General features: G+C 59.2%; 1 protein-coding gene across 28 annotated transcripts in view; it reads right to left on the bottom strand.

The window, feature by feature from the left end:
• MICAL3 (microtubule associated monooxygenase, calponin and LIM domain containing 3) overlaps positions 1–12715 on the bottom strand; it is a 178404-nt gene that overhangs the window by 37303 nt on the left and 128386 nt on the right. For 26 of the 28 annotated variants that reach the window (XM_067755911.1, XM_067755917.1, XM_067755915.1 and 23 more), the window contains 2 exons: positions 6053–6248; positions 60–277 (listed from right to left, as the gene is read on the bottom strand). In XM_067755911.1, coding sequence (XP_067612012.1) covers positions 60–277; positions 6053–6248 — 414 coding nt within the window. Of the gene's footprint in view, positions 1–59; positions 278–6052; positions 6249–12715 lie in introns of those variants that run through there. The other 2 variants (XM_067755918.1, XM_067755939.1) reach the window with 2 other exon arrangements.

Raw genomic sequence — 12715 nt, 5'->3', positions numbered from 1 at the left:
CCCGGCCACAGAAGCCTCCCACACGCGGGTCGGGTCGGGAGAAGAGGCTTTACTCTGACCTTCACTAGACGCGTCCTCCTCGTCCTCCTCGTCCTCCTCGTCCCCTGCGTCCTCCGCGTCCTCCTCCCCAGCTGCGAAGCTCCTGGAGGCCTCGAGCTCCTCTTCACTCCTTCCTTTCAGAAGAGCATGGATCCTCACGGCCTCCTTCCAGGGAACGCCGCCCAGGTCCGAGGGGGGCAGTGGGGGTTCCTCCTCCTCCATCTCGGACTCAGAACTGCTGCAGAAGTGACCACAGAACCCAGTGAGGGGGCCACAGAACGGAGAAGGGGGTGGCTCAAAGCCAGGGGCACAGGCAGAGGCTCCCGGCAAGGCACCTGCCGGGCGGGAAGGGAGGAACGACACCTTGGGGCCAGGGCACAGAGGGTGAATGGAGGGCGAGATGGGTCACACAGGCCGGGGCAGCCCCGCCAAGCAGAGGCTCGAAGCTCGTGACCCTGGGGACCGAGGGTGAAGAGCACCTCCGCTCCCGTGGACGCACCATCTCGTTGGAGGATCCCGGGTGGGAAGAAGGGCCGCCGGCAGGAAGCGGGCTGGCGGAGGTGCTGCTCACAGGAAAGGGAGCCCCAGGCCCCGCTCCCAAACCCCACAGTGCAGTGTGCAACGCTGCGGGTGAGGGCGCCTGGACAAGCGCCCACCCTGAGGAGGGGTGCTCGCTGCGCGAGGGCCCCGACGCCTGCTCCCGGGGCTAAGAGCTCCCGCCTTGCTCAGAGGGCCTGGCCCAGCCGCCCGTGTCTGGAGGAGACCCTAAGCCCCGGGATGCCCTGCCTGATGGGGAGGCCTGACTCCCTGGGGCCTCCGGTCAGGATGGAGAGTCTAAGAACGTGGTTTGGGGTGAAGGCCTTGGGTCACCAGCGTCAGCCGACCCGGAGACCAGGCTCAACCACATTCCACAGGGAACGTGGACCCCAAGGCTCTGTGGGTGTCGTCACACATTAACACCAGGAGAGTGGCTCTGCCTGAGCCCGCAGGGACGGGAGCCGCCCTTCTCAGACTGGCCTCCGCGCTCCGCTCCGTAACGGAGAAGGGCCGTGAGCACAGCCCCGCCAGTGGGTTCTGTCCTGTAGCCTTTCTAGAAAATTACTGCACCCGAGGGTGGCGCTGGGGACTCCGTCACTTTCATCGAGTCAGAGGTGAGGGTGGCCTCCAGGGCTGTGTCCCTCGACCCCTCACTGGGCCGCAGGGCTTTGCCACGACAACTGTGTGACCACGAGCTGGCTGGTCATGCTCTCCAAGCCTGTGTCCACGCCGGGAAGGGGGTGTGAACACCGGCTTGTAGCGGGTGCCCCTAGTGGAGTGAGACTTTACTGACCGCATCACGCTTGTGCTACACTCCGGTCCTCCAGCCATCCATTCGCTTGTTTACACACTCATTCATGCGTGCACTCAGCAGACGTTTCTGAGCACCTACTGAAGCTCAGCCGCTGACCTCAGAAAGAAAGAGCAGCTCCTCACTGCCGGCAGCTCAGTCTGGCAACTCCTACTTCACTCATTCATTCAACTACAATTACTGAGTGTCTCTGCCCACAGTGCCCTTCCTAGACGTCACAAAGCTGCCACAGAAAAGATCTTCAGTGTCAGGGGAGATAAGATGCGAACACCAGGACTAGACAAGGTGGCCGGTAAATGCAGGGTGGTGGCGGTCTGTGCGAGGCAGTTTCAAGTGGGAAGACATAAGAATGTGGACCACAGAAAGCTTGTCCTCTGGAGTCTGTTAGCCCTCAGTGTTTACTTAGCCATGATTTTTGCCTTATCGTTGTGATTTCACTTCTTTACACTTATTAACTAACGACAACGTGTGAGCCCGTGTGTGTCATTTAACATCTTTCAAACGTGAAATCTGGGTAAGAATGCCTCCTGTGCTCAGCTCTAACCTCAGGTCGATTTGCAACACTTCAGGTGGACAGGGAGGCCAGCCTGCCCTCCTTCATGCCAGGCGCACTGGGGCCCCAGCTGTCGGCGGGCAGCTCTCTGGGGGGTGGGCTCAGGGCAGCCCCTCCCCGTGCCGTGTCATGAGGGCAGCTTGCGTGATGAGGCCCTACTTGAAGCTGTGACAGCTCAAGGACCACGGAGAATAGCAAGGGAGGCACAGAGCATAAAAACAGGGCGGAAGGTCAACCATGCTTCTGGAGTGCCACACGCTTCTAGAGATGGGACACAGGCAAGCCGCCCTGCCTGCCTTGGTGAAAGAGAGAGAGATGGACAGGTACTGCCAGCTGCTCCTCCCCAGGCATCACCGTCCACGGGCCCTCAGAGCAGCCCTCCGGGTCTGGCTAGACTCCTCACATCATGTCAGGTTCGCAGTGTGAAGTCACTACTCAAGGTTCATCTTATGATATGTTCTCGGGCTGCTCCCAGCGCCTGAACCTCTGGGTCTGGCCTTTGAGGGGCAGGAGGAAGGGTCTGTGTGAGGCACATTCCCTGCCTGGACTACAGCCTGGAACACTTCCAGGAGGCAGAACCCCTACAGCAGAACAAAACACAAGACAACCGACTTCCCTGCCCTTTAGGGAGGAGAGGAAGACCACAGGACACAGCCTCTCAGGAGACACAGAGCCAGAAAATGTAGTCGTTAAGACGAGCTTTCCACGACAGCAGGGATCTGCTTCCACACTTGTAACTCCATCCTGCCCCGTGGCTATTCGATCCAGGCAGCCTCCCAGGCCACACCCTCTCTTATCGCTTGCCTAGCACTGCCGAGATGGGCAAAAGCAGATGAGGGACGCAACCAGGAAGGCCAGGCAGGCTGCACCCGCGTTCACAGGGTGGGAGGTGGTCCCTGTGAAGCCCCTCAGCAAAGCCCATCGGCGGAGCTGACACGTCCCGCTGGAACCACGGAGCGGAAGCCTCCCCGCTGGGGGTAGCCGAATCACTCCTCCCACAGCGCCTTCCCCGAACCTCCCCAGGCGCCGTCTTCTCACCGAGCCCACGGTGGGCTGGCAGGAGGACACAAAGTCAACGGACCAGCTTCTCAAGGGACAAGGTCTGCTCCAGACTTAAAAGAGCCGCAGAGGAGCAGATCCAGAGAAGAGGACGTGCTTGGAGCACGAGGCACTTCACATGGATCAGCTCAGCTGATCACACAGTAGCTCAAGGGCACAGCCACTGTTATCATCCCCGTTCCCACAAATGAGGAAGCCGGGCTTCCAGAGGTGGGATGGTCTGGGTGAGAAGTCAGGAACCCCCAGCGTCCGCCCACATCAGGTCACCCCGTCAAACCCAGGAGGAAGGTCACGACCCGGTTCCTGGCTGCCGCGTCGACCTGGGAACTCGGGCAGCCGCCGCGGATGGACACCACCTGAAGCTGCTGGTGGCTTCCCTTTTAAGTTAACCCGCTGGGAATCAGAGCGTCTCCGAGCAACGCCCCGTCCTGCGCGGCGGGACAAGGTCCCGCCCACCCTGCCAACCCTGTAAGCACTGAGCCGCCTGTGGAGGAGACCTGCCGGGTCCTGCGATCTGCACGCGGTGGAGATCACTCCGCGCTCAGGCCGGCACCCTGCGGCTGGAGGGTGAGAAGGGGAGCAGTCAGGTGTGCCTCGCAGGAGGGGCTGTTCCTCACGCTGTCACCCTTTGGGCTGGCCTGTCTCCTGTGACCTTCAGGGAGTCCTCTGCAGCCCTGGCTGCCCGTCTGGGAAGCACACCTGGGCTCCGGCCCTCCCCGACACAGGAAGGAGAAAACACACGGAAACCAGACCAGCCTTCTCCTGCCCCGGCACCCAGGCTCTCCCAGAGAAAATGCAAGTACTGTTTCCAGGGTCCCCTCTGGAAGATGCTCCTTCCCGCCCCTCCAAGGAAGGGTCATGGAGCTGATGAGGCCTCGGTCGAGATTCTCTGCTGGTGTGAAGGAAACCGCAAAGATGATGGGAATCGCCTGGGTATCTGTCAAAACAGGTGTTCCTGGTCTCCACCCCACGCCCACCGAGTGAGACCCTGGCAGGAGCAGGGCCAGGAATTATCCTTCGACCAAGTGTCGCACGTGTCGCATCAGGAACATCTGAGAAATTTAGAGCAGTGGTTCTCAGAGCGTGGTCTCCAGACCACAGCACCAGCCGGGAACTTCTGAGACATGCAGATCATGGGCTCTACCCCAGACGGACTGGGACAGAAACCTCCCAGCTGTCTGTGCTCTCACGAGCCGGCGGGTGATTTTGATGCAGGCGAAGCTTGGTCACCACTGCCCCAGGGCAAATTCGAGGCAAGCCCGATTTCTGGCACTTAAACCACCTGTTCAAGGAAACCCAAACAGGAATCACCACCCTGCCGCTCCTAGTGAGGGTTGCCTGGGCTGTGCCTGGATCCACAGGTAAGACAGTGATTACAGCAACTGCCCACCGGGTGCAGACACTGTGCCCACTACTTTATTTGGTTTAATGCTCAAAGCAAACCTCTGAAGCGCAGTGTCCTTTGCAGATGAGGAAAGGAGGGCAAGAGAGCGTAAGAAACTTGCCGCCAACTAGCAGAAGGTGGAGCTAGGCCTCAAGTCTGGGTTGTCTGCCTGCAAAGTCACGTCCCAACGGCACCCCGCGCTCTGCCCGCACCGCAGGCGCCCGAGGTAAGAGGAGAGTGAATCCCCGCTTGGACCGGTCAGTTCCTGGAAACTCTGTCATCTCTCATGTTCAAGTCCGATGACTCCCCAAGGAAGGATGGAGGCATCTTACGGCTTCCTTGGGGAAGTGAGCTCTGGCGCCGCACTCTTATGAGACCGTTGTTACACTTTACATAGCATCCACGCATAGTGCTTTTTCAAATGCGAACTTGAGTACGATGGGGTATTTACTACACCACTGGGTGCTGACTGACCTATCCTTCTACCTCACTGCTGCGAAGGCTGTGACTCAGCCTTCCTGCAAAGCCCAGGCTACATCACCTCCACTCCTGCCCCATAATCCCTCGGTTTACAGATCACAGTGCAGGAAATGTTATTCCTGCAGGACAGGGTCTGCCCATGTCACCGAGCCCAGCCCTCCACTCCGCCCCACCTCGGGAGCGCTGCGTCCTGAGGGCGCTGGTTGGGAAGGCTCTGCAAGGGGGGCTGCAGGGGGTCCGCCTGTCCTGACTCCACTCCACCTGCCTGTCCTGTTCTCTTCCAGCCCGTAGGGTCTCCTGCTGAGCCCTGACTTGGGCACTGACCCCACTGACTCAGGCAGGCCTGCGGGTGACGGGAATGCGCGGACAAGGACAGAGATGAGGGGGTGTGTGGGGCACCTTCCCCAAAGGTGCACGCGGCTCAGCCGGCCGGCACCACGCACTGCGAGGTTTCTGCCTCTTTCCACACACGGGAGAAAGAAAGAAGCCCAGAGCGATGAGACAGCTTCCCCAAGACTGCACGGCGACCCGGTGGCTGAGTCACCCCAGAGCCTCCATGGAACCCACCCCCAGGGGCACGGTTGCCGCCCCCGCCCCGTGGAAGCCCCTCCCCCGACACATCTGTAAACACCAGCCCAGGGCACATTTTTTCTGTTCCTTTTCAATGAAAAGCAGGGTTAAGGTCTTGGTAGGTGCTCAGTAAGTACTGAATCTCTGAATTAAGTCAAACAAACTGGTCCTTTCTGACTAACGAGACGGGGAGCTGGGGCACCAGGCGGCAGGGAACATGGAGAGCCCTGGATGTGGACCAGAGACCCTGGGCTTGAACCTCAGTCAACCCTCCATCCTGGTCCTGGTCACCATCGCTTTCCTTACCACGAGGGGGCAAGATGCACATCCTATATATTTCACAGGCCCCGGAGGACGACCAGCTGAGGAGTTGGACGCTGGAGTCCGCAGCCAACACCTACAAGCACCTACACGTGCCCAGCTCTGTCCCAAGCACCTTCTACCCCGGGACACTCGCACAACTCTGCAGGAGGCCCTGGTGCTGCTGCCCCTCTCACGGACGAGGGGACAGGCAGAGAGGTCACACGACCGCCCAGTCACGGGTCACGACGCAAACCCAGGCCGTTGGGCTCAGGGCCCCGCTCCCCTGCCCGTCACAGACGCAGCCCCACAGGCTGACCTGCTGGCCGCGTCCTCCTCCGTCCCCGTGTCCAGCACACTGCTCAGGTTGTGCTCGGCCTGCGTCTCCTCGGGCACCTCCTCCAGCCCCTCCGCCTGCCGCACCGACAGGCGGTAGTTCTCCAGCTCAATCCTCTCCGGGGTGCCCCGCAGCCTCTTAGCGATGCTGGGCTCCTCCAGGCCGTTCACGCTCGGGCCTGCACGACAAGCAAGAAGCAAAGTTCTGGGATCAGCGACAGGGACGAGGGAAGGAACTTCTCCCTGGAAGGAGGGGCAGCCGTCCCACGAGGCCAGGGAGCCGGACACGGCAGCAGTCAACAAGGTCGGGCCCCGGAGAGCCCAGAGGTCTCTGGTGTGAGGGGGCAGAAGACAAAAGACCCCACATCTGCCCTACAGGGACGCGACAGCCTGGGGAGCAGTGCACACTGGCCAGGGGGCAGGGGCAGGACTGGCCCTCAAGGGAAAGCAGCCTGTTGAGAAGGGAGTCCTCTCTGCTGCCCCACCCCCTCGGTCCAAGACCTGCTGTCCCCCGACAAAGTCCAGGACCCGCTGCCCCCCATAAAATGGTCCAGGACCCAATGTCCCCACCCGCTTGGTTCAGGACCTGCTGCTGCAATCCCATGGTCCGGACCTGCTGCCCCACCCCATGGTCCAGGACCCAGTCGAGGTTCGGGCACTGCATCTGGCTGGTCTACTGAGGTGTCCAGGTAAGCTATTCTGCAGAGCTTCTCACACTGTGGGTTTGTCTGTCTCACGTTTAGATTCACGGCAAGACTTTTTGTTCCACGGGAACACCTTGTGGACGACTCCGGGCTCCTCCCACTGCACCCACGCAGGACAGTCAGGCCCCCTCGGTCCTGGTGACACCAGCTGGACAGCTTGGTTGAGCTGGCGCCCACCCACGTCTCTGTGGTAAAGAGACCTTTTCCCCTTTGTAATTAATAAGTAATCTGTGGGGTGATGCGGAGAGACCCTGGACTACCTGTTCCCAGAATACCCACGTCAGGGGGCTGAAGATCCACTGATGACCCTGCCTGGTCAATCATTGCTCTGGGAGGCCCACGATGGCGGTTTCTAGACTCTATCATTCCTTTGCGAAGAAATCTGAGGACTGGGCTTCCCTGGTGGTGCAGTGGTTAAGAATCCGCCTGCCAATGCAGGGGACACGGGTTCGAGCCCTGGTCCGGGAGGATCCCATGTGCCATGGAGCAACTAAGCCCGTGAGCCACAACTACTGAGCCTGCGCTCTAGAGCCCGTGAACCACAACTACTGAACCCTCATGCCACAACTACTGAAGCCTGTGCACCTAGAACCCGTGCTCCGCAACAAGAGAAGCCACCGCAATGAGAAGCCCGCGCACCGCAACAGAGTAGCCCCCACTCGCTGCAACTAGAAAAAGCCAGCGTGCAGCAACAAAGACCCAACGCAGCCAAAAATAAATAACAGAAAGAAAAGAAAGAAGGAAAGAAAGAAAAGAAAAGAAATCTGAGGCCTGTGATGGGCTCGTGGACTCTGAGGTCTCAGGTGTCTGATGTCGCCGTCACGCATCCCTCACCTCCCCCATCTCCATCGTTACCCTTCCTAATACACCTTGTGACCCCACGTTTGGGCAGAAGAGGCCCACCGACCACTCTCCTGTGTCCACTGTGACAGGACGTCACGTGTGGTGCAGAGTCAGACAGACCCGCTGAGACAACGGACTCCGCCAGTGACCAGCTGAAGGACCTTAGGAAAATCACACAACCACTGAGAGCTCGCTTCCTGATCCGTGAACAAGGACAATCCCACGTCGCGGGATTGTGTGAGTACGCAGTGAATTACACACGCATGTACGTGCATTTGTGCAGGTGACACCTCTGTGCTCCGTACACTCTTGCCTCCCTCTTCTAGGAGTTAGGTGATACAGCTGAGGTCCAGGAACATTTTCACCACCAATCTGTACAAGTCCATTGCATCCACCTGCCCTGGATTGCAAACGACAGTTAGTGGACACAGAAGGAGGGAAGAGGCTCTGAACAGAGCAAGCAGCACCGGGAAGGGGCGCAGGTGGAGGGACGCAGGCACCCGGGCGGGGCGGGGCACGGGGCCTTGCGTCCCGCCAGGGCAGGCACCTGGCTTCGGCGACACTCTCGGCTTTAGGGACCGACACTAGGTTTAGCAGGTGAGGTCACGCCAGCCAGTGTCAGGTGGTCTTCAGGCGAAGCCCAGAAGCCCCCTGATGAAGGGCTGAAGGACGGGGTGGGAACACTGATTTAGTAACTTTTGTGACGTGAGAGTTTGTGCAGAAAACGTCTGGAAGGCTGGGCCTTCTGTCATGCGCATGTTCCGAACCTCCTTGTAAAATCATTAGAAATAACCCTGTGAATGCGGGCAGTCACGGAATAAAGTCTCAGCGCATCTGCTGCAGTGACCAGGATCTCCCGCCAAACAGCACCCTTCAAATCACTAGAGATTCTTTCTGAAAAGCAAGACCTGGGGCGTGTTCACTTACAAATGCAGGTAAACGTATAACCATGGGGTCTGGGCACGAATCCTGTGCCGTGTGCACACATCTGCCCGTCCCGGTCTTGGTGCCCCGGGAACCTCATTTTGGACACCCCCGGACTATCCTTCAACACTGAGCTCAGGGCCCCCGAAGTGTGAGCTCTGATGCTGGATGAGGGCGTGTGGAAAATTAGGAAACACGTGGTCTCCAGATGACAGCATGAAAGAGGCAGGGAGCACAGCAGATGGACACGGTCTGGACAGTCTCCACACCTGCCCCCAGGCCCTCCAAGGGCACAGGCTCTAATCGCGGGGCCAGCCTTTCCAAACACCCGCCTTCCTGGCCTCCCTTCTCCTCATCAAAACCCAGCTCGATAAAGACAAGGCCAAGGGTCCCCGACTACAGTACCACTTGATTCTGTCCTTCCCATCGTGTATTTTTGACAACTGCCCTTAAACGGAAAGGGAAATAAATGGGTGGCAACTACCTGAGCACAAAGTTTTGGGGAATTCCATGAATCTGGAATAAAGACCAGTATTTCTTTTAGATGGTAGAAGAAAAACAGAGTAAGAGCTGTCACTTAAGGGAAAACAACTCACATCATCAGTTCAGACTGAGCAATTTCAAGGTAGAGAAGGAAAACACTCATGGGAAGACCCTTGGGGGAAACGCACAGTGTCTGCCAGGAATTCCACGAGAACCTGGGGAAACAACACAGGCTAAAATGCTCTCTACTCCGAGCGCCGCAGGCCGGGCATGGCAAAGAAAGTCCTCATAGGGATGGTTCCAGGCGTGTAGAGGCGTCAGGGCTCGAGCACACACGCGGGACCACGGGAGCATGGAAAAGGGGCGCGTGGCCCACCCAGGGATCCAAGGAGGGCGGTCTGGAGGAACACGAAGGTAGGCGCCAGCTTTAAGGTAGGTAACAGTTTGCAAATGACATCACCGAGGTTCAGAGACAGTAAGCTGCCCAAGGTCACACAGCTGGTGAGCGGTGCGGCCACGACCCGACCCAGGAGCACAGCGTCTGCTCAGAGGCCTGGTGTGCTGCCGCCAAGGCGCATTTCCTTGGCGTCCTGCTCTGCCTTCCCCCGCAGGGGCGTCTTCACCACGATCTCCTCCCCATCATGACCTTCATGACGAAGGACAGAGACTCCATGGAAATGTCCTGGAGCAGAGCGTCTGGCGTCTGGAATGACATCCTGCCCTCCTCCCAGCGTCAATTCTCTGGAGTTTCCATAGGCTGCATAGAGCAGGGGATCACCCAACCCCAAGCCCAGAGGCTGGGGCTCTGGGGAGGGGAGATGTTAATTTAATACTGGGCTTGGCCACAAGCAACAAAAACGAAGCCAGAAACACTCAGATCATTCACACATCGGTCCCCACAGAGAGGAGGCTGTGGGCCGTGAGGCTCAAGACATTCCCACTGGAGACACTGTAAAAGGCGGGAGGGCTGGAGTCACTCACTGGTCAGGCCCCAGGCCCCTCTGGTCTCCACCCACTTTCAGCGACCAGGGAAAGCAGGATGTTCCCTCAGGGCCGGGTCCCCATGGAGGCCGTTTTCCCAAAGGGAAGGTGGCACTCAGAGGATGCTCGCCAAGTACCCCAGATTCACCAACTGCCAAAGCGTGCTTAGCATTCCTGGGCCATAACCTTGAAATGTCATGGGAAATTCAGACAAACAAAAACCAACAGAATCAGCATCCTTGACTCTCTGTCCTGAGCAGAGGGCCATTGGCCAGACTAACCGGATGGTGATGGTAAATTAAGACACTGAAGGAAGTAATGGTGGAGGTGGCCTTGGCAGTGGTTCTGACACCGTGACAGAGGACCCCCACCTGCCGCCCCCGGGTCCCCGCTGTCTCGTCAGCTTCGGAGGAGCCCAGGAGAGCAGAGGCTGCAGAAGGGCAGTTTGGAAAGTCAGAGTGAACCAGCAGGGTCAGGCCAAGACCCCCGGCCTCTCCATGTCACATGCTTTTCATGTGGCGACACACAGGGGCTTCCCAGCTGAAAGTGGGATGAGAGATTTGGGATCATTCCTAGGCTGACTGTTCCCTAAGTCCAGGCAAGCAGATCTCAGGTCACTGGAGGCCAATTCCAGCTCCATAGACCGAAGGGAAACAGCTCCAGGATCTGGGTGGCACCCTAAATAAGAGAAAGGCTCTGAGCCTGAGTGACGGGCCCTGCTCTGGGCCAGTCACTGCCTGTGTGAGCTCCATACATCATCCTCAAGCAAATATTTTCCTCACGGGAGAACCTGCTCTCAGCTGACGGACGAGCGCTGCCAAAGCCCTTGGCAACACGCGTGAAATCACCCTGGGGGAGAGGTCGCCCTCCTCATGAGGAGCCCCCGTCCTCACGGGGCTGCGAGGGGGTCCCTGCTGCAGTTCTGCGGCAACGCATGGCCACCCCGGGACAGGACCGCTGTCCGGACCAGAGACAGCTGCCTCTGTGGGGCGTTGCCTTCGAGAGGGACCCCGTGGCGTGAGTGGCCCGGCGGCCCCGCGGGGAAGAAGCAGCCCACTCCCCCCACCTCATGCCACTCAAGCTGCCGGCTGAGCTGCCGCTCAGCTGTCCGAGAAGCAGGCGGCCGCTCTGCCCGGGACCCTGTCCCCGCTCGCGTCCGGCAGGACAGTGGGGTCTGGTGTCTGCAGGAGGAGGAGGCCCATCTTGGGGGAAAGGCTCACTGGGGCTGCTTCCACGGCCTTCTCAGAAGGGCCCTGGGACAGCTGGTTTGGGCCTCAGCAGACTCTGCTGGGCCGGCCGCACGCCTGAGGCCTCGCACGGCGATTTCTCCCTCTGGAGAACACCGCACACTTCGCCGGTGCTTTGGTTCTGGAGGCCAAAGGAAGGAGTTTCCAAGCACTGCCTCGGTGAGGTGACTCTGGCCCCTGCACGTGGACCCTCCGACAGACTCTTCTGTGGTTTCCTGCTGTCGGGGGCTGGGGTTCACTGCATGTCCCGAGGTCACAGGACAGGAGGGTGTCAGATGCTCCTTTGCTCGGGAAGCAGGTGATGAAGGAACAGGGACGAACGGCTGAGTCAGGACTGTGACGTGAGCTGCACGCCCCGCCGCTGGGCACTGCCGGCACTATTGCCACCCAGGGTTCTGATGTCCACAGGCCCTAGAAGACCGGTCCCGGACGGCACCCGGGGCTGTGTGGCTGTGTAGCGAGGGACGGGATCGCTAACTGCCCCTCCACACCCAGCGTCTCCTCGTCATCCGGGGGACCGCGTGCTCACGTGCGGCACAGAGAAAAGCGGGTCACGCGGACGCAAGGGGGAGATACTGAATTACCAAGAGTCGGGCAGTGACCGAGAGGCCGAGGACGGGAAGCGCAACAGGGACAAGTCAGAACTGTCCCAGGTAACCCACCAGGTGGGAGGTGGGAGCCTGCAGCCCGCAGAGTCCCCTCAGGAAGCTGAGGGGCTCGTCCATCGCCACAGCCCTTGGCTCCCCATCTGCAGGATCCCAGGGGACTTTTGCTGTTACGTTAGTTTTCTAACATGACGTGACTTTTGCTGCTATTAGTACATCTCCCAAAGGTGTCTTTTTGGCAGGTGGAAATCCTGGCACACGTCACTCTAACTGGCCAAGGCAAAGAGGTCTCTTTTAAGGCACGTACCCGAGTCTCCATTAAAAAAAAACACCTTACCAGGGCTTCGTGTAGCTTCTTGATAACATATCTTTCATGTGTCGAAATATCTCAGAGATGAAACTCGACCCTTAAAAGTCAGCTGGGTCACCCCGCAGAATGGCCACCTCTCTGCTGTCTAAAGCGCTGGGGTCTGCTGTGTTTTCTCTTAAATCCCACAGAGCTGAGCTCTAGCTGCAGTTCTGCTGTTCCCACCTGGCCGCCCACATGCACACACCTGTGCACACACGGGAGCCATGGGTGCGGCCGGCAGATCAGGAGGGTCCCTACAGCTCAAGGTAAGGGGCCTGTCCACCAGCCCACTCGTGGGGCTAGCCTCTGAAATCTTAATAAGAGGCGGGTAAAGATAAGGGTGGTCCACAGGTCAGCCCAGGCCGGGCCTCTGCCTGCTGCTGCTGGCCCCTCCGCACCCCCAGGGCTCTAGCGCACCTTCATCACACCATCCACCTCCTGAGTGCACCCCAAAATGGAGGGTCCGCTGCACAGGGCTCTCCCGGCCTCCTGTGGTTCTGGTACCATCAA

The sequence above is a fragment of the Pseudorca crassidens genome, chromosome 11 (assembly GCF_039906515.1).
Source record: "Pseudorca crassidens isolate mPseCra1 chromosome 11, mPseCra1.hap1, whole genome shotgun sequence".
Classification (NCBI taxonomy): domain Eukaryota; kingdom Metazoa; phylum Chordata; class Mammalia; order Artiodactyla; family Delphinidae; genus Pseudorca; species Pseudorca crassidens.
The sequence above is the reverse complement of the archived record's forward strand: the minus strand, read 5'-3'. Positions and strand labels throughout refer to the sequence as shown.